The sequence below is a fragment of the Schistocerca americana genome, chromosome 3 (assembly GCF_021461395.2).
Source record: "Schistocerca americana isolate TAMUIC-IGC-003095 chromosome 3, iqSchAmer2.1, whole genome shotgun sequence".
In the NCBI taxonomy this organism is placed as follows: Eukaryota; Metazoa; Arthropoda; class Insecta; order Orthoptera; family Acrididae; genus Schistocerca; species Schistocerca americana.
This window is the reverse complement of record NC_060121.1, coordinates 944,394,894-944,417,500: the sequence shown is the minus strand read 5'-3', so window position 1 is coordinate 944,417,500 and position 22,607 is coordinate 944,394,894. Positions and strand designations below refer to the sequence as shown.

At 47.7% G+C, this 22,607-nt stretch overlaps 1 protein-coding gene across 1 annotated transcript in view; it reads right to left on the bottom strand.

Moving 5' to 3' along the window:
- Positions 1-1,301: 1,301 nt before the first annotated feature.
- Positions 1,302-22,607, bottom strand: part of LOC124606697 — a 29,903-nt gene continuing 8,597 nt past the window's right edge. Inside the window, exons 2-3 of the mRNA XM_047138722.1 lie at positions 1,503-1,589; positions 1,302-1,424 (exon numbers count right to left, since the gene is read on the bottom strand). Coding sequence (XP_046994678.1) covers positions 1,398-1,424; positions 1,503-1,589 — 114 coding nt within the window. The 3' untranslated portion in view covers positions 1,302-1,397. The remainder of the gene's footprint in view (positions 1,425-1,502; positions 1,590-22,607) is intronic.

Here is a 22,607-nt window from a genome sequence, read left to right as displayed (position 1 = left end):
TTTGTTTTGTTTTATGTATTCCATAAATTCTGGCCAAAAGCTTGTAAAATTGACACGTTCCATATCCTGTGATAGTGTCACAATATGGATCACCGGAACAAGAGGTAAATAAATAAGTAAATAAACATACACTAAAAGATGTCAGTTGCCAGTACTACGTGCAATTGTACCCTCATTCTATTCTACATGCCTGAGGCGGAGATAGCCTTATCCCTCTCATTCTACATGTCGCACAGCTGAGCGACCCTCTTAACTGCTTCGGCCTTCAACCTATACATGCAATCCCTTTTTCACCTTTTTAACTAAGACAAGTTAATCGATTTTTAAGTTTGAATATAATTGCCAAGAGAAAAATAAGGACTATAATTAAAAAAGGACAAAATAAGCACTTATAAGGAGTTTTATACCACAGTATAAAAATTAAGTACTTTTAAGAACCAACTGATTTTTGTGATGAGTGTTGTAAAATGGTAATTTAACATAGGGCTAGAGAGAGAGAGAGAGAGAGAGAGAGAGAGAGAGAGAGAGAGAGAGAGAGAGAGACCATCATTCCACTTGGGACCTGTGGAAGATACATTAGCTTATTTGTTTTAGTTGTAAATATTTGTCATGTAATATTGTTTTTCTGACATGTTCTACATCATGGAGGACCTCCTCACTACAGATCAATTGGAATGACAGTAAATCTAATCTAATCTTAAGCACTTTTAAGAAACGTGTGAACCCTGTCCAATGAAATGATTATCTACAGTACTTCAATACCAATGCTAGCTTACTGAAAAACCTGGATTTTTTTCCATTTCGTTTTTCATATCTCATCCTTGGTGAATGTCATCTGCACTCCTTGCGATACATTCTGAATTATACACACGACATGTTTATGCACATTTAAAGAATTGATAACTTAATTTATCATTAAGAAATTACAATTTGAAAACAGCAGTTTTCATCAGCAAAACACTAAGAAATAATTATCTTTGCAAAGAAAAAATGAATTGTGTTATATAGAGTGGGCAAGAGGAGAAATCATTCTGGATAGATGGAAAGGTGTCTGATGTTTGGGAGGGAGACATGGTAAGCAGAGAGTATAGGAATGTGGCATAATAGAAATGGGGGAAAGTTGCATGTGGCACAGAACGAAGTGGGGAGGGGGCAGGGGGATATAACAAGAGGCCCATAGGAAGATAGAGGCGGATAGAAGCAGATAGGGGTCAACAGCTAACACAACGAGGTCAAGAGGATTAAAGGATGAAGGACATGTTGGAATGAGAGTTCCCAAATGCGTAATTGAGATAAACTAGTATGGTTCAAATGTAATTTATTGTTTTTTTTTATAACAAATGTAAATATTTTACAGGTATATACATTTACTAAAAACTACCCTATCAAAAGTTGACTTATTTGTCTGGTATTGCTTCCAGTCCCTGCAAACAAGGAAAGACAGTAAGTATTATAAATGTATTACACAGTTTCATTTATTTCACTTCCAAGAGGCTACTTACCTTTGTTTTATAAGCATTTCCTGTTAGTCTCATATCTCTTGTATACATTAACCTTTCCCACCTGTTTGTTAGGTTACGGCGGTAAGGCTAGAAGAGAAAAATATTCCAGATATATTATGCAAATTTAGAGATGTTTAATAATAGAGCAGACTATTTTTCTTTCTATACTGGCATAATTTACTGATTTAACAATTAAACTTTCTGTGTGTGAAATTATATGAAAAAATTCTGGAATTCAAAGTTTTGTGCCTTGCACTTTAATTCCACTTCATGCCAAAGGTAAAACTTTGACAAACATATTTTAATCTAGTAACTTTCATATCCTGAATAACTCTTAACAACTAATATTTGATGTTGTACACATATAATACTTAAATAAAATAATCTATACTGAACTTATATATCCTTACACACAAAGTTTAGCCATATAGAATGCTTAAAATATACTACTATCTCCCTCGTAATGTATTCATTCATTCATACACTGAATTTCGTTAAGCCCCATCAGGTATGTGGGACAAGTAAAATTATCAGTTAACAAGCAGAAACAGCCACAGCACTTCACTAAACTATACTTACAACAAATCATGACTAGTGCCAATATACTCATACAGATAACACTAATCAACAATGATATCACCGATTATGAGAATGGTGTAATTTCTTTTTTTTTTTTTTTTTTTTCAACACATTAATTTCTATCTACAGAAATTCTTAGAACTGCTGTTTTCACATCATTCACAGTCTATCTAGCCAGTTTAGTAACAGGAACCCATTTCTTCTCAGTTTCTTGGCTTCCATGGACTCTACCATGTCCTCTAACATGAACACAGCTCTTGCAGCCTACATGACCCCCTCTGGAACCAAAAACTCCGCAAAAACCCTCTTGACCACCAGTTAGAGCAGTGTCTACCATATTTGGCAGACTCTTCTGTCTGCTGATTTAATGGTTGAAAAATAATTGAAAATGAACAAGGAACTATACATCAGGAATTAGTGAAGCGTAGTGGCAAGAAGAACAGGACTTCTTGTCAGGTCAGTACAGGGTTAACAACACAAAATCAAGTGGGGATAATGTAGTAGTAGGTTCAACAATGTACGAGGGCAGTTCAATAAGTAATGCAACACTTTTTTTTCTGAAACAGTGGTTGTTTTATTCAGCATTGAAATACACCAGGTTATTCCCCAATCTTTTAGCTACACAACACTATTTTTCAACGTAATCTCCATTCAATGCTACGGCCTTACGCCACCTTGAAATGAGGGCCTGTATGCCTGCACGGTACCATTCCACTGGTCGATGTCGGAGCCAACGTCGTACTGCATCAATAACTTCTTCGTCATCCGCGTAGTGCCTCCCACGGATTGCGTCCTTCATTGGGCCAAACATATGGAAATCCGACGGTGCAAGATCGGGGCTGTAGGGTGCATGAGGAAGAACAGTCCACTGAAGTTTTGTGAGCTCCTCTCGGGTGCAAAGACTTGTGTGAGGTCTTGCGTTGTCATGAAGAAGGAGAAGTTCGTTCAGATTTTTGTGCCTACGAACACGCTGAAGTCGTTTCTTCAATTTCTGAAGAGTAGCACAATACACTTCAGAGTTGATCGTTTGACCATGGGGAAGGACATCGAACAGAATAACCCCTTCAGCGTCCCAGAAGACTGTAACCATGACTTTACCGGCTGAGGGTATGGCTTTAAACTTTTTCTTGGTAGGGGAGTGGGTGTGGCGCCACTCCATTGATTGCCGTTTTGTTTCAGGTTCGAAGTGATGAACCCATGTTTCATCGCCTGTAACAATCTTTGACAAGAAATTGTCACCCTCAGCCACATGATGAGCACGCAATTCCGCACAGATGGTTCTCCTTTGCTCTTTATGGTGTTCGGTTAGACAACGAGGGACCCAGCGGGAACAAACTTTTGAATATCCCAACTGGTGAACAATTGTGACAGCACTACCAACAGAGATGTCAAGTTGAGCACTGAGTTGTTTGATGGTGATCCGTCGATCATCTCGAACGAGTGTGTTCGCACGCTCCGCCATTGCAAGAGTCACAGCTGTGCACGGGTGGCCCGCACGCGGGAGATCAGACAGTCTTGCTTGACCTTGCGGCGATGATGACACACGCTTTGCCCAACGACTCACCGTGCTTTTGTCCACTGCCAGATCACCGTAGACATTCTGCAAGCTCCTATGAATATCTGAGATGCCCTGGTTTTCCGCCAAAAGAACCTCGATCACTGCCCGTTCCTTGCAACGCACATCCGTTACAGACGCCATTTTAACAGCTCCGTACAGCGCTGCCACCTGTCAGAAGTCAATGAAACTATACGAGACGAAGCGGGAATGTTTGAAAATATTCCACAAGAAATTTCCGGTTTTTTCAACCAAAATTGGCCGAGAAAAAAAATGTGTTGCATTACTTATTGAACTGCCCTCGTATAAGAAAGTGGAAATGCGAGTAACTTACAGTGAATAGCACAGCTAATGCATCATTACAGCCAAGGTAGACACAAAGCCAACATTCACCACAGTAGTTACAGTTTACATGCCTACTACATCTGCAGAAGATGTGATTGAAAGAATGTATGATGAGATAAAAGAAATTACTCAAACAGTTCAGAGACATGAAAACTTAATTGTGATGAGGATTGATGTTCGATAGCAGGTAAAAGATGAGAAGGAAAAATAAAGGAAAACAGGGCCTTTTGCAGAGAAAAGAGGAGAAACCGTCTGGCAGTATGTTGTGCCGAGTACTCTTAATTTTTGGTTTAAAAATCATAAGAGTATTGTATACATGGAAGTGACAGACATCGAAAGGTTTCAAATAAATTACCTAATGCAAAGCAAGATTCCAAAACCCAATCTTAGACTGCAGAACGTTTCCAGGGGCAGTTGTGGTCACAGACCATAATTTATTGTTTATGAATTCCAGATTAAAACTGTATAAATTACAGCAAGGTAGGGAATTACTGAGAAGGGCCAGAATAAGTTGAAAGAAGTAGATGTTGCTGTGTGTTTTAAAGGAAGTATTAGGCAAAAATAGACAAATAGGGGTAAGAAACACAACACAAGACAAAAGGATGGCTTTGAGAGATGAAATAGTGAAAGCAGCAGAGGTTCAAATAAGCAAAAAGAGACGACGCTGTAGAAATCCTTGGACAGCACACAAGGTACTGAATCTGACGAAATATGAAGTAAGCAAACTGGAATATAGATGCCTAAATAATGAGATTAATCAATTATTGATAATATAATGTAAATGGACATAAAAACACCTACTCACCAAGCAGCGGCAGGGTCACGCGCACACCTGCAAGCCACTTGGAAGCCACCTGACCAAGAGACTCAGAACCAAATAGACCACATACTTTTAGATGCCAGACACAAAAGAGCTACCTAGAATGTAAAATCTCATGAGGTGCGCATATAGGATCAGACCATTACCTTGTGGTGACAACCATACAGGATAGGATAGAAAGCCGTAACAACAGGAGAAGAGAAGCACACCACAAAATAAATGCAGATCTACTGAAGGAGGACCACATTAAAGAAAGATATGCACTTAAAAATGGAAACAAGTTTGCTTCCATAGAAGGAGAAGACGAAGATGATAATGGTTTAATGATAGGTGCAGAGATGCAGTCACCAAGAGAAAAGCAGCAAAACAGTCATGGCTGACAAACGAACACGATGAAAGAACATGGTTGGGATGCACGGAAGCAGCTAGAGAAGCAAGACACATCTTTCAAACAGAAAAGTGAGAGTTCATAAACAGTAAAATAAAACAGGCAGAAGAAGACAGGACAGTAGGAAATACGAGATACTTTTACAGGACCGTCAGGTTCTTGAAGAAAGGATCCAACCCAAGGATTGATGTGATCAGAGGTCAAGGAGGAAAGATAATCATAGATGAAATGAAAGCTATGGAGGAATGGAAAAACTACTTCGAAAACCTCCTGAATGTGGATGTAAACACCATGAGTGCTACAACAGAAAATGAAGAAGAAGAATCATATAGAGAAAACAGATATACTGTACCTTTGGGGGAGTATGAACTACCAAGCATGGAAGAGGTAAGAGCGACCATAAAACTGCCGAAGAGGAGGAAGACCAGGTATATTGGTTGGTTTGGGGGATTAAAGGGACCAGACTGCTACGGTCATCGGTCCCTTTGTCCAAGTACTAAAAAAACACCCACAGAGAATAAAAAACGAGTAACAGAACAGAGCACAGACGACACTGAACAAGAGAAACTGAGACAAAGACCAGACAAAACGAACTAAAAGCACACAGAGTGTGACGGTGGTTGGCCGACCAGAGAAATAAAAAAGGAAAAGCCAACCACTTGAAACACATTAAAAAATCAGTTTAAAACCGGAGGCCAAAGGCCAGAATCAACACAAAACAATAAGATAAAAACAGAAACACTCAGATTAAAGAATAAAATCCCCCTGCCCGAATAAAACGTAAAACTAAGTCAGCCAAAGTGGAGTCATCAGTTAAAAGGGCAGGGAGCGTAGCAGGCAGCGCAAATGTCTGCCTGACCACAGCTAAAAGGGGGCAGGCCAGCAAAATGTGGGCCACTGTCAAAGCTGCCCCACAGCGACATAGAGGAGGGTCCTCCCGGCGCAGTAAATAACTGTGTGTCAGCCGGGAGTGGCCAATGCGGAGCCGGCAAAGAACTACTGAGTCCCTGCGAGTGGCTCGCAGGGATGACCGCCACACAGCCGTCGTCTCCTTGACAGCACGGAGTTTATTGCGCATTGGCAGTTCGCGCCATTCATCGTCCCATAGCGCCAAGATTTTGCGGCGGAAGACTGCCCGCAAATCAGTCTCTGGGAGGCCAACGTCCAGAGATGGCTTACTGGTGGCCTCTTTCGCCAGGCGGTCAACATGTTCGTTACCCGGGATACCGACATGACCGGGGGTCCACACAAAGACCACAGAGCGGCCGCAACAGGCGAGAGTATGCAGAGACTCGTGGATAGCCATCACCAAACGAGAACGAGGGAAACACTGGTCGAGAGCTCGTAAACCGCTCAGGGAATCGCTACAGATAACTAAGGACTCACCTGAGCAGGAGCGGATATACTCTAGGGCACGAAAGATGGCGACCAGTTCAGCAGTGTAAACGCTGCAGCCATCCGGCAAGGAACGTTGTTCGGAAAGGTCCCCTAGAGTGAGCGCATATCCGACACGACCAGCAACCATCGAACCGTCAGTGTAAACAACACCAGAGCCCTGATACGTGGCCAGGATGGAATAAAAGCGGCGGCGGAAGGCCTCTGGAGGGACTGAGTCCTTAGGGCCCTGTGCCAAGTCGAGCCGAAGGCTAGGGCGACGAACACACCATGGGGGTGTATGCAAAGTAGCGCGGAAAGGAGGTGGAACAGTGAAACCCTGGAGCCCAGAGAGAAGCTCTTTGACGCGGACCGCTAGTGTACAACCAGACCGGGGCCGACGTTCTGGCATACGGACGACCGACCGCGGGAACAGGAGGCGATAGTTTGGATGCCCGGGCGAGCTTAGAACATGGGCAGCATAAGCGGCCAGCAAACGTTGGCGTCGGAACCGCAGTGGAGGTACACCTGCCTCCACTAGTACGCTGTCCACAGGGCTGGTGCGGAAAGCACCAGTGGCAAGGCGTATTCCGCTGTGGAGAATCGGGTCCAGCACCCGTAACGCAGATGGGGATGCTGAGCCATATGCCAGGCACCCATAATCCAGACGGGACTGGATTAACGCCTGGTAGAGCCGTAACAAGGTAGAGCGGTCGGCTCCCCAGCGGGTGTGGCTCAAACATCGCAGTGCATTGAGATGCCGCCAACACGTCTGTTTGAGCTGCCGGATATGAGGCAGCCAAGTCAACCGGGCATCGAAAACCACCCCCAAAAACCTGTGCGATTCCACCACCGAAAGAAGTTCGCCGTTAAGAGAAAGCTGCGGCTCCGGGTGGACAGTACGTCGCCGGCAGAAATGCATAACGCAGGTCTTGGCTGCCGAAAACTGAAACCCATGCGCTATAGCCCAAGACTGCGCCCTACGGATAGCGCCCTGTAGCTGACGTTCAACAGCTGCAATGCCAGGAGAGCTGTAATAAAGGCAGAAGTCGTCAGCATACAGGGAAGCGGAGACAGAGTTTCCCACGGCCGCAGCAAGACCGTTAATGGCTATTAAAAACAGACAGACACTTAAAACGGAACCCTGTGGCACACCGTTCTCCTGGACGTGGGAGGAACTATACGAGGCCGCGACTTGCACGCGGAAGGTACGACACGACAGAAAATTGCGGATAAAAATCGGCAGAGGACCCCGAAGACCCCATCCATGAAGCGTAGAAAGAATGTGATGACGCCACGTCGTATCGTATGCCTTCCGCATGTCGAAAAAGACAGCAACCAGGTGCTGACGGCGGGAAAAGGCAGTACGGATGGCCGACTCCAGGCTCACCAGATTGTCGGCGGCGGAGCGCCCTTTACGGAACCCACCCTGAGATGGAGCCAGAAGGCCCCAAGACTCCAGTACCCAATTCAAGCGCCGGCTCACCATCCGTTCAAGCAACTTGCAAAGAACGTTGGTGAGGCTAATGGGACGGTAGCTGTCCACCTCCAGAGGGTTCTTTCCAGGCTTCAAAACGGGGATGACAATGCCTTCCCGCCATTGCGACGGAAACTCCCCCTCGACCCAAAGACGGTTGTAAAGATCGAGAAGGCGCCGCTGGCAGTCCACTGAAAGGTGTTTCAGCATCTGACAGTGGATGCCATCTGGCCCAGGGGCGGTATCAGGGCAAGCAGCGAGGGCACTGCGAAATTCCCACTCACTAAATGGAGCATTGTAAGATTCTGGGTGGTTGGTGCGAAACGAAAGGCTCCGACGTTCCATCCGCTCTTTAATGGAGCGGAAGGCCTGGGGGTAATTCGCAGAAGCGGAACTCATAGCAAAATGCTCTGCTAAGCGATTTGCAATGACGTCGGAGTCAGTACAAACTGCTCCATTCAGTGAGAGCGCAGGGACGCTGACAGGTGGCCGATAGCCGTAGACGCGTCGAATCCTGGACCAGACCTGCGATGGAGTGACATGGAGGCCAATTGTGGACACATACCGCTCCCAGCACTCCTTCTTGCCTTGGCGGATAAGGAGGCGGGCCCGCGCACGCAGCCGTTTGAAGGTGATAAGGTGGTCGAGGGAGGGATGTCGCTTGTGACGCTGGAGCGGCCGCCGGCGATCTTTAATCGCTTCAGCAATCTCAGGCGACCACCAAGGCACAGCCTTCCGCCGAGGGGACCCACAGGAACGGGGAATGGCAGATTCGGCGGCAGTAACGATGCCGGTGGTGACCGATTGAACCACCGCATCAATGTCATCGGTAGAGAGAGGCTCAAAAGCGGCAGTGGAGGAGAACATGTTCCAGTCAGCCTTATTCATAGCCCATCTGCTAGGGCGCCCAGAAGAGTGGCGCTGTGGTAGTGACAAAATGATCGGAAAATGGTCACTACCACACAGGTCATCATGCACACTCCAATGGACAGACGGTAAGAGGCTAGGGCTACAAATTGAAAGGTCAATGGCGGAGTAGGTGCCATGCGCCACACTGAAGTGTGTGAAGGCACCATCATTTAACAGCGAGAGATCGAGCTGCGACAATAAATGCTCAACGATGGCGCCTCGACCTGTTGCCACTGACCCACCCCACAGAGGGTTATGGGCGTTAAAGTCGCCCAATAGCAAGAAAGGTGGCGGCAATTGGGCAACCTGTGCAGCCAGGACATGCTGCGAGACATCACCATCCGGTGGAATGTAAAGACTGCAGACGGTAACAGCCTGTGGCGTCCACACGCGTACAGCGACAGCCTCTAAAGGCGTCTGGAGAGGGACAGACTCACTGTGCAGAGTGTGAAGAACATATATGCAGACGCCACCAGACACCCTTTCATAAGCTGCTCGGTTCTTATAATAACCCCGATAGCCACGGAGGGCGGGGGTTCGCATTGTTGGAAACCAAGTTTCCTGGAGAGCAATGCAGAAGAAAGGGTGAAGGCTGATAAGTTGGCGGAGCTCAGCTAGATGGTGGAAGAAACCGCTGCAGTTCCACTGGAGGATGGTGTTGTCCATGGCTGGGAAAGGCGTGACGGGACTGGGAAGGCAGATTACGCCGCTGGGTCACCTGCTGCCTCCAAGTGAGCACCTGTGCCAGTGCTTTCCATGGCGTCGGAGGGACTGGCGAGATCGAGGTCCTCAGCGGACGCCAGGATCTCCACCTCGTCCTCAGACGCAGAGTTTGAAGGTTGCGGTGGGACAGGTGCCACCGCAATGTCAGGATGCTTGGGAGCCTTTTTCTTCAACGGCTTCGCACGCTGTGCCTTGGGAGGGTCTGGCTGGGAGGGCCCCACTGGGTCAGTCTCAGGGACGGACGACGACCGTGAAGCCCTATGACCAGCGACCGGTTGTTGTTTCAAAACTTTGCGGGTGTCCGCTTTGACACTGGGCAAAGCCTGGGAAGGGAGGGCCCCAAGGGACCCCTTCCTGGCTAGAGTAGCCGAAGAAGCCCTACGCTTCTCCGGCTGGGAAGGGGGGACGAATGTCCCCGATGGTTGGGGTGGTGTTGCTCCTGGAGTAGATGGAGCAACAGTGGGCGAAGTGCCGCCCACAACCAAGGGGGCCGGTTCATTGAGACATAGCTGAGAGGCAACAGTACGTGACGACATGGGGGAGGATCGGACTGCTTGTGCAGCAGCAGCATAGGTGGATGTCATGGGCACGGGATGTAGCCGCTCATATTTCCGCCTTGCCTCGGTGTAGGTCAGGCGGTCCAGGGTCTTATATTCCATTATCTTCCTTTCCTTCTGGAAGATCCGACAGTCCGGTGAGCAGGGGGAATGGTGTTCTCCACAGTTAACACAAATGGGAGGCGGAGCACATGGAGTATCAGGATGCGAAGGACGTCCGCAATCCCGACACGTGATGCTGGAAGTACAGCGAGATGACATGTGCCCGAACTTCCAGCATTTAAAACATCGCATCGGAGGAGGGATATATGGTTTCACATCACAACGGTAAACCATCACCTTAACCTTTTCGGGTAAGACATCACCCTCAAAGGCCAAGATGAAGGCACCGGTGGCTACCTGATTATCCCTCGGACCCCGATGGACGCGCCGGACGAAGTGAACACCTCGTCGTTCGAGGTTGGCGCGTAATTCATCGTCGGACTGCAGAAGAAGATCCCTGTGGAATATAATACCCTGGACCATGTTGAGACTCTTATGCGGCGTGATGGTAACTGAAACATCCCCCAACTTGTCACAATTGAGCAACCTCCGTGACTGGGCAGAGGATGCCGTTTTGATGTGCACAGAACCAGAGCGCATCTTGGACAGGCCCTCCACCTCCCCGAACTTGTCCTCTAAATGCTCTACAAAAAACTGGGGCTTGGTCGACATGAAGGATTCTCCATCAACCCGCGTACACACGAGGTACCGGTTTGAATATTCGCCACCGCCTTCTTTAGCAAGACGTTCCTCCCATGGAGTAGCTAGGGAGGGAAACGATCTCTGATCAAATTTCTTCCCGTTGAGGTTAGACCTCGATCGCTTAGAGACTGCTGGTGGAGGCCCACCAGCGATAGATGATGTACCACGCTTCATTGCGGGTCATCCGCCCTGATGCCACCTACTCCGACCAAGGGCCCTCCCCACGGGCGCCACCCAGCCACAGCAAAGGCCACTTGGCAGGATGGCCATTGCCGGGAGTCCCGATGCCCCTGGGAGATGGGCATCTACTCCTTGGCATACGTGGGGAGTGAATGGCGCAGGCATCAGTAGAGCGATCCCTGTGTTGTCAGGGGGCTACAACCAAGAGGGTACATGGCGGCCCCACCACAACGGACTGGCTACCGTGCTGGATGTTAGGTGACATGTGGTCCATGGGTGTCGTCAGTGCAGAAAATGGCCCTGCACAGTGCTCGGCAGAAAGTGCACGCAGGAGCGCATCCATGCCCAAGTGATGGAGAGCGGGCAAGACTGCAATGCAACGACGAATAAGATGGCGAAAGTTCTCAACACAACATGGACACAATGCACCAAGTAAGGCGCCCTTCCCCAATCGGCTCGCTCTTCGGAAAAAATTTTGAGATATGGAGGGCAAACCCGACAGGGGACCATCACATAAGGCCGAAACGTTTGAGACTCCTTTTAGTCGCCTCTTACGACAGGTAGGAATACCGCGGGCAAATTCTAACCCCCGAACCCGCAGGGGGAGACCAGGTATAGATGGCATAACTGCAGAGACGCTGAAGGAGGGAAGAGCTACTCTACAAGTGAGGTTATACCATTTAGTCTGCTTAATTTGGAAGAAGGAAAGGATCCCAGAAGAATGGAAAGAGTCTGTCATCTGTCCTATACTAAAGAAAGGAGACCCAATGAGATGTAGCAACGAGAGGAATCACACTACTATGTACAGCTAATAAGATCTTGAGCATGTTGTTACTGAAGCGACTAACACCACATGTCGAGGAAGTACTGGGATTCTAACAAGCGGGTTTCAGATAAGGAAAATCAACTGTAGAACATTTACATACAACAGAGGAAGTGCTAGCAAAGAGCTGGGAATTCCGCAAAAATGTTCACTGGACTTCCAAAAAGCATGTGATAGTGTGAATAGACAAGCAATATGGCAAGAACTCTAAAGGGCTCAAGTTCCCAGAAAACTCATAAAACTGACACAGATATGCACCCAGGAGACAATATGCATGGTGAAAATAAGTGGAAACATATTAAAGGAGAGGGAGAGGGGGAGAGGGAGAGAGGGAGGGGGAGAGAGAGAGAGAGAGAGAGAGAGAGAGAGAGAGAGAGAGAGAGAGAGAGAGACCTGGTTCAGATAACAAGAACAATAATGGAGAAGGCAATGAGAGCAGGCCTGAAGTTGAATATGGATAAGACACAATACCTCATAATTAGCAGAGAAAATGGTGACAGACTCCTGAAGGTGGAGGACAAAGTCTTCAGAAGGGTAGAAGACTTTAAATATCTTGGGGCTATACTCAATGAAAGGAACAAGATAGACCAGGAAATTACCACACAAATACAAGCAAGGAAATAGGTCAAGGTTAGCTCTGGGAAAGCTGTTAAAGTCCCGGCTTCTACCGATATCCTCAAAGACCAAGATTTACAAGACAATAATACAACCCGTAGTCTTATATGGAGCAGAGACCTGGACCAACACCCAAAAGATGGAAAGAAAACTCCTGACATTTAAGAATCCCTTCCTCAGACATATTTCTGGGCCAGTGAAGGATGGAGATGGATGGAGGAAAAGAAAGAACTGAATTGCAGGAGCTATCCAAGTCAATGGACATTGTGGCAGTGATCAAAGAAAAAAAAAAAAAAAAAAAAGACTGAAGTGGCAGGGACATGTAATGCGTTGAGAAGGCCAGACCATGAGGTAGGTAGTGGACAATGACCACGGGGAAGACCACGACTCTGATGGATTGATCAGGTCAGAGAGGATATGAGTACGCTGGGGCTGTCTGAAGAAGAATACATGGACTGAGGATGCTGGAGGAGGCCGATTGCTGAGGCCAAAGACTGACTGGTTTGTGTGGCCAATTACTTCTTTCTGTAAGTAACTACTACTTTCTTCACTCCATTTCAGCCTTCTACATCTTTCATTTTCTGACTTTTCCATTTTTCACCGCCCGTCCCACCAACCTCTGTTACACACAACTCACTTAGCTTTTCACTCTTATTAACTCGTGCACAATGTTTTATTAGTAATCTCTGTCTTGCATATTACCTTGTCTTCCACCTTTAAGCTCACAGGTTTTCAAATCTCGTCTCGTGCAGTCCCCAACAATCAGTCTTTCCTTCTAGTCCCATATGGTAAGTCTCCCCTGACCTGGGGTTCCACATGATTTTTTTCTAAACTGTACTCCTTTCCCTAAACATCTCCAGCCCTTTTCCTGCACTCCTCCTCCTTCCTCTCAACTCTTCCACCAGAAGAAGGAGCCACTGGCTCCGATAGCTTGTGACACTTAAATCATTTTTTGTGTGTTTTCCCTGCTGCTGCTTGGTGACATTTTTTTATCTGTCCATTTACCTTATATTACAAACAATGAGATTGGTGGGAATAAGCAACTGGCAAAGCAGGAATGGCTATATGAAAAATGCAAGACAGTAGAAGCAGGCAAGACTAGATGAAAGATAGATACCATCTATACGAAAATTTAAGAGACCTTTGGAGGAAAGAGAAGAAGCTGTATGAATATCAAGAGCTCGATGGTAAGCCAGTATTAATTAAAGAAGGGACAGCCAAGAGAAATATACAAAAGGGCTGTACAAGGAATATTAACCATAAGGCAACATTCTACAAAGGGAAGAGGAAGTGGCTGAAGATGATGTGGGAGTTATGATACTATGAGAAAAATTTCACATGGCTCTGAAAGCCCCAAGTCAAAACAAGGCCCCTGGAGTAAACACCATTCCTTCAGAATTACTGATATGCTTGGCAGAGACAAGACAACAATGACAAAACTGCCTCACTTTGTATGCAAGATACATCAGACATGCAAAATACCCTCAGACTTCAAGAACAGTAATAACTCCTGTTTCAAAGAAGGAGGTACTAACAGCTGTGAATACAGATGAACCATTACTTTAATAAATCAGGGCTGAAAAGTACTGACAGGAATTTTTTACAGAGGAATTAAAATACTGGTAGAAGCCAAGATCAGTTTGGGTTCCAAAGAAATTTAGGAACACACAAAGCAATATTGACCCAAGACTTATAAGATAGGTTCAAGAAAGGCAAACCCATCTTTCTAGCATTTATAGATCCAGAGAAAACTTTCGACAATATTTATTGGAATATACTCTAAAACACTGAAGGTATTTAGATAAAATATAAGAAGTGAAAAGTAATATTCAACTTGTACAGAAACCACACATATGCATATGCAAGGCGAGCATCATTAGTGAAGAGAATGAGACACAGTTGTAGCCAATCCCAAATGTAATTCACACAGTTTCCTTCATTGCTTACTCGGTGTACAAAGGAGAAATTTGGAAAGGGAATTAAAAGTTGATGGAGAAGTAATAAAAACTTTGCATTTTACCGATTTTTTTAATTCTGTCAGGGCTTGGAAGAGCAGACAATGGAACTGACAGGGTCTTGAAAATGAGTTATAAGATGATTATTAACAAAGTACAACTAGGGTAACAAAATGCAGCTGAATCTGGTGGAGATGTTACAATTAGATACAAAAAGGTGGGGCAAAAAGTAATCTATGAGTTTTTTTAATTAGGGCAGCAAACTAAATGACAATGGCCAAAGTGGAGTGGATATTAAATGGAGACTGGCAATAGCAAGAAAAGTTTCTGAAAACGAGAAATTTATTAATATCAAATATAAATTTAATAGATAGGAAATCTTGCAGCCTTGTATGAAAGTAAAATATGGGCAATAAACTGTTCAGTCAAGATGACAATAGAACCCTTTGAAATATGGTGCTACAGAAGAATATTGGAACTTAGATGGGTAGACGGAATAACTAATGAGGTGGTGGCTGTTGTTGGTGCCGCTATTCTCAGTCCTAAGATTAGTTTGACACAGCTCTCCACCCTATTATATCCAGTGTAATAATCTCATCTATGAATAACTACTGCAACCTCCATCTATTTGAGGAGGTACTGACCCGAATTACAGAAAAAAGAAATCTGTGGCACAAACTGATTAAATGAAGTAACACATTCTGAAGCAGCAAGGAATCATCAATTGGGCAATGTCAGCCGGGGTAAAGGGAGACCAAGGCTGTAATAGAATAAGTAACAGTGTGTCAGCCGGGAGTGGCCAATGCGGAGCCAACAAAGGACGACTGAGTCCCTGCGGTTGGCTCGCATGGATGACCGCCACACAGTCGTTGTCTCCTTAATGGCACGGAGTTTATTGGGCGTGATCCGATCGCGCCATTCAGCGTCCCAAAGCACAAAAACTTTTTGGCGGAGGACCGCTCGCAAATCAGTCTCTGGGAGGCCAACATCCAGAGATGGTTGCCTGGTGGCCTCTTTCGCCAGGCGGTCAACATGTTCATTGCCCGGGATACCGACATGACCAGGGGTCCACACAAAGACCACAGAGCGGCCGCAACGGGCAAGAGTACGCAGGGACTCCTGGATAGCCATCACCAGATGAGAACGAGGGAAATACTGGTCGAGAGCTCGTAAACCGCTCAGGGAATCGCTACAGATCACGAAGGACTCACCTGAGCAGGAGTAGATATACTCTAGGGCTCGAAAGATGGCAACCAGCTCAGCAGTGTAAACACTGCAGCCAGCCGGCAAGGAACGTTGTTCGGAATGGTCCCCTAGAGTTAGCGCATAACCGACATGACCAGCAACCATTGAACCGTCAGTGTAAACAACGTCAGAGCCCTGATACGTGGCCAGGATGGAATAAAAGCGGCGGCGGAAGGCCTCTGGAGGGACTGAGTCCTTAGGGCCCTGTGCCAAGTCGAGCCGAGGAACACACCATGGGAGTGTACGCAAAGTGGCCCGAAAAGGAGGTGGAACAGTGAAAACCCTAAGCCCGGAGAGAAGCTCTTTGACGTGGACCGCGATCGTACAACCTGACCGGGGCCGACGTTCTGGCAGATGGACGACCGATCGCGGGAACAGTTTGGATGCCCGGGAAAGCTAAAAACATGGGCAGCATAAGCGCCCAGAAAACTTCGGCGCCTGAACCGCAATGGAGGGACACCTGCCTCCACAAGTATGCTGTCCACTAGGCTAGTCCGGAAAGCACTAGAGGCAAGGCGTATTCCGCTGTGTAGGATTGGGTCCAGTACCCACAGCGCAGATGGGGATGCTGAGCCATAAGCCAGGCTCCCATAATCCAGACGAGACTGGATTAACGCCTGGTAGAGCCGTAACAGGGTAGATCGGCCTGTGCCCCAGCAGGTGTGGCTCAAGCATCTCAGAGCATTTAGATGCCGCCAACACGCCTGTTTAAGCTGCCAAATATGAGGCAGCCAAGTCAGCCGGGCATCAAAAACTACACCCAAAAACCTGTGGGTCTCCACCAAAGCACAGAGTTCGTCGGCAAGATAAAGCCGCGGCTCAGGATGGACTGTTCGGCGACGGCAGAAATGCATAACGCGGGTCTTGGCAGCCGAAAACTGAAAACCATGCGCTACAACCCAAGACTGCGCCTTGCGGATAGCGCCCTGTAGCTGACGTTCAACAGCTGCAATACCAGTAGAGCGGTAGTAAAGGCAGAAGTCGTCAGCATACAGGGAAGCGGAGACAGAATTTCCCACCGCCGCAGCGAGCCTGTTTATTGCGACTAAAAACAGGCAGACACTGAGGACAGATCCCTGTGGTACCCCGTTCTCCTGGACTCGGGAGGAACTATGGGAGGCCGCAACTTGCACGCTGAAGGTACCATACGACAGAAAATTTTGGATGAAGATCGGCAGAGGGCCCCGAAGACCCCATCCATGAAGCGTAGAAAGTATGTGATGACGCCATGTCGTATCAACGCCTTCCGCACGTCGAAAAAGACAGCGACCAGGTGCTGACGGCGGGCAAAGGCAGTACGGATGGCCGACTCCAGACTCACCAGATTGTCTGTGGCGGAGCGGCCTTTACAGAACCCACCCTGAGACGGAGCCAGAAGGCCCCGAGACTCCAGTACCCAATTCAAGCGCCGGCTCACCATCCGTTCGAGAAGCTTGCAAAGAATGTTGGTGAGGCTAATGGGGCGGTAGCTGTCCACCTGGGAAGGGCTCTTGCCCGGTTTCAAAACGGGGAGGACAATGCTTTCCCGCCACTGCGACGGAAACTCACCCTCGACCCAGAGACGGCTGTAAAGGTCGAGGAGGCGTCCCTTGCAGTCCACTGAAAGGTGTTTCAGCATCTGACAGTGGATGCCATCTGGCCCAGGAACAGTATCAGGGCAAGCGGCAAGGGCACTGTGAAATTTCCACTCACTGAATGGAGCATTGTAGGATTCAGAATGGTGGGTGCGAAAAGAAAGGCTCCGACGTTCCATCCGCTCTTTAATGGAGCGGAAGGCCAGGGGGTAATTGGAAGAAGCGGAACTAGAGCAAAAAGCTCTGCCAAGCGGTTGGCAATTTCGTCGGAGTCTGTACAAACTGCTCCATTCAGTGAGAGCGCAGGGACGCTGACAGAGGTCCGATAGCCATAGAGGCGTCGGATCTTGGCCCAGACCTGCGATGGAGAGACATGGAGGCCAATGGTGGACACATACCACTCCCAGCACTCCTCCTTGCTTTGGCGGATAAGGCGGCGGGCCCGCGCAAGCAGACGTTTGAAGGTAATGAGGTGTTCAATGCAGGGATGTCGCTTGTGACGCTGGAGCGCCCGCCGGCCATCTTTAATCGCTTCAGCGATCTCAGGCGACCACCAAGGCACAGTCCGCTGCCGAGGGGACCCAGAAGAACTGGGAATGGAAGATTCAGTGGCAGTATCGATGCCCGTGGTGACTGATTGAACCACCGCATCAATGCCATCATTAGAGAGAGGCTCAATAGCGGCAATGGAGGAAAACAAGTCCCAGTCAGCCTTATTCATTGCCCACCTGCAAGGGTGCCCAGAAGACTGACGCTGTGGCAGTGACAAAGATCGGAAAGTGGTCACTACCACACAGGTCGTCATGCACTCTCCATTGGACAGATGGTAAGAGGCTAGGGCTGCAGATCGAAAGGTCAATGGCAGAGTACGTGCCATGCGCCACACTGAAGTGTGTGAAGGAACCATCATTTAACAGCAAAAGATCGAGCTGTGCCAATAAATGCTCAATGGTGGCGCCTCGACCTGTCACCACAGACTCACCCCACAGAGGGTTATGGGGGTTGAAGTCGCCCAGTAATAAGAAAGGTGGCGGCAATTGGGCTATCAGCGCAGCCAGGACATGCTGCGCGACATCACCATCCAGTGGAAGGTAAAGACTGCAGACGGTAACAGCCTGTGGCGTCCACACCCAAACAGCGACAGCCTCTAAAGCTGTTTGTAGAGGGATAGACTCACTGTGAAGAGAGTTAAGGACACATATGCAGACACCACCAGACACCCTTTCATAAGCTGCCCGGTTCTTATAATAACCCCGATAGCCACGGAGGGCAGGGGTTCGCATTGCTGGAAACCAAGTTTCCTGAAGAGCAATGCAGAAGAAAGGGTGAAGGCTGATAAGCTGTCGGAGCTCAGCTAGATGGTGGAAGAAACCGCTGCAGTTCCACTGGAGGATGGAATTGTCCATGGCTGAGAAAGGCGTGACGGGACTGGGAAGGCAGATTACGCCTCTGGATCACCTGCTGCCTCCGATGGAGCACCCGTGCAAGTGCTATCCACTGCGTCTGAGGGATCGGCGAGATCGAGGTCCTCAGCGGACGCAAGAATCTCCACCGCATCCTCAGACGCAGAGCTTGTAGGTAGCTGTGGAGTAGGTGACACTGCAGGTGTCTTGGTCTTACGGGTCTTCAATGCCGTTTTCTCTCACTGTTCCTTTGGTTGTCGTCGTTGAGAGAGCTTATTGGAGTCAGTCTCCGGGACTGAAGATGATCGCGAAGCTCGACGACCAGCGACCTGTGGCTTCTTCAGCCACTGGCTGGTGTCTGCTGTGCCGCTGGTAGGAACCTGGGAAGGGAGTGACCAAAGGGATCCCTTCCGAGCGAGAGAAGCTGAAGAAGACTTACGCTTCTCCGGCTTAGAAGTGGGGACTGGTGTCCCCGGTGGTTCAGTGGGTGCTGCTCCTGAGGTAGATGGTGTGGGAGCAACAGTGAGAGAAGGGGCCCCCATCATCAAGGGGGCAGGTGAGGTCCTCTGACTCTGAGAGCTGACTATTTGTGGTGCAGCTAAAGGAGCTGCAGCAGGAGTGACAGTTGAGGCATAAGATGCCATCACGCGCACGGGATGTAGCCGTTCAAATTTCCGCTTAGCCTCAGTATAAGTCAGTCAGTCCAGGGTCTTATATTCCATGATTTTGCATTCTTTCCGTAAGATCCTGCAGTCTGGCGAGCAAGGTGAATGAGGCTCTCCACAGTTGACACAGATGGGAGGCGGAGCACATGGAGTATCGGGATGAGATGGGCGTCCGCAATCTCGACATGTGAGGCTGGAAGTGCAGCGGGAAGACACATGGCCGAACTTCCAGCACTTAAAGCACTGCATCGGGGGAGGGATATAGGGCTTGAAGTCACAATGGTAGACCATCACCTTCACCTTCTCCGGTAATGTATCACCCTCGAAGGCCAAGATGAAGGCACCGGTAGCAACCTGATTGTCCCTTGGACCCCGATGAACGCGCCGGACAAAATGAACACCTCTACGCTCTAAGTTGGCGCGCAGCTCATCATCAGACTGCAAAAGTAGGTCCCTATGGAAAATAACACCCTGGACCATATTTAAACTCTTATGTGGTGTGATGGTAACGTTAACATCCCCCAACTTGTCACAAGCAAGTAACCTGCGTGACTGGGCGGACGATGCCGTTTTTATCAAAACTGACCCAGAGCGCATTTTGGACAAGCCCTCCACCTCCCCAAACTTGTTCTCTAAATGCTCTACAAAGAACTGAGGCTTCACGGAGACATAGGATTCCCCATCAGCTCTGGTACAGACGAGATACCGGGGCGAATACATGTCACTGTCATTCACTGCCTTTCGTTCCTCCCATGGTGTGGCCAGGGATGGGAAGGTTTGCGGTCATAAACATTACCTTTAAAATGAGCCCTCGAATGCTTAGAGACTGCTGGTGGCTGGCCACCAGCAAGAGATGATGTGCCACGCTTCATTGCGTGTCATCCACCCTGATGCCACCTACTCCGACCAAGGGCCCTCCCCAGGGGCGCCACCCAGCCACAGCAAGGGCCACCTGGCAGGATGGCCAATGCCAGGAGTCCTGATGCCCCAGGGAGATGGGCATCTACTCCTTGGCATACATGGGGAGTAAACGGCGCAGGCATCAGTAGAGCGATCCCTGTGTTGCCAGGGGGCTACAACCAACAGGGTACATGGCGGCCCCACCACAACAGACTGGCTACCGTGCTGGATCTTAGGTGCAAAAATGTATGAGGTGGTCGTCGCAGCGAAAAACAACACTACACAGTGCAGTGTGGAAATTGCACCCATGGACGTATCCTCGCCCAAGAGATGGAAAACGAGCTGGACACCATTGCAACGACGAGAAAGCCAGCTAAAGGTCTCAATGCACGACAGATACAGTGCACCATGGTGGGTGCCCTTCCCCAATTGGCTCGCTCTTCGGAACAATTTAGAAAGATGGAGGTCAAACCCGAGAGGGGACCATCACAGAAGGCCGAAACATTTGAGACTCCTTTTAGTCGCCTCTTACGACAGGCAGGAATACCGCGGGCCTATTCTAAACCCCGAACCCGCAGGGGGGCTGAGGGTGGTCTGAAAAGTTCTCGGAATCACCACGGTAGGTCAGCGCTAGCGAAACGAGTCGTTCACTTGATATTCATTGGACTGTTGACTGTAAAAATGTGCCACGTCAGTGCTCTTGGAAGAGAGCTGTGGCGGTAACATGGCTCTGTTGTTGTTTCACAAGGTGATTTCTAAAGATTGAAAAAAAATTGAGATTCGAGCATAAACTTTGTAAAGAAAGGTATGAAAGCATAGGACATTCATGTCGATTTCCAGAATACACTGGGGGACTCTGCTCCTTCATATTCAACTGTAGCCAAGTGGACAAATGAATTTAAATTTGGTCGGGAGAGCCGCACAGTGGTCGGCCAAGATATGTCACTACTCCAGAAATCACTGCAAAAGTGTACAAAATGGTCATGGAGGATCACCAATTTAAAGTGCGTGAAATTGTTCATGCTTTCCAGATGTGGTGGTGGTGGGTAGTGTTTAACGTCTCGTTGACAACGAGGTCATTAGAGACGGAGCGCAAGCTCGGGTTAGGGAAGGATTGGGAAGGAAATCGACCGTGCTCTTTCAAAGGAACCATCCCGGCATTTGCCTGAAACGATTTAGGGAAATCACGGAAAACGTAAATCAGGATGGCTGGAGACTGGATTGAACCGCCGTCCTACCGAATGCGAGTCCAGTTTTCCAGATGTCATCTGAAAGGGTATGTCACATTTTAGCTAAAGAATTAGAAATGAAAAAATTGTCTGCAAGATGGGTGCCGCGAGTCTTTGTGTGTGCCAGCACACTTTTGCTGTCACCATGGCAAAATTACACTGACCAAGGTATGGACTGTTGTAACACCCGCCTTATTCACCTGATGTGGCTCCATCAGACTTCCATCTCTTCCCAAAACTGAAATTTTTTCTTGGTGGACGAAGATTTACTTCAAACGAAGAATTGATAGCCAGAGTTGACAACTATTTTGCAGGCCTCGAGGAAACTCATTTTCAAGATGGGATCAAGGCACTGGAACATCATTGGATCAAGTGCATTAATCTACAAGGAGACTACAATGAAAAATTAAAAGAAAGTTTCAGCGATGTAAGAACTTTTTTTCTATTCCGTTCCAAGAACTTTTCAAACCAACTTCGTACTAAGATTTTTGGGAGAAAATGTCCTGTGTAACCAAGAATTCAATATTACAACCACTACTCTCTATACTTTATGTAAATGAATTGTCAAATGTCATCACTTACAAGGTGTTTGTGTATGATGATGACAAAGTAGGAAAGGCCTAGAAAGTAGAGCTTCTGAGGATATTTCAAAGAGGAAATAAAAAGCGTGAACTGAACATCCTATTTGTGAACTGCCTGTTGGTTTCTGTGTCAGGTTCTTCGGTTGACATTTATTTAGCGATTTTCCTGATGCTTCACCAGCTTGAGTCGCTGGCATTGTCAAAAATTCTCTCTTCATTGCTGGTGAAATTTGACAATGCCACCCACTCATGCTAGTGAAACATTGGAAAACTGTTAAACACGTCAGCTGAAGAAACTGACATGGAAGATAACAGACAACGTGTCAACAAGTGGCCACAAAAGCCTCCACAATTTTGAAGCTATTCATAAATGGAAATGAAAATACTTACACAAAATCCCAAACTAATGACAAATTTTGTTAACATTGGGAATAGGCTTACATATGTAGAAAAGAATCTAGTGT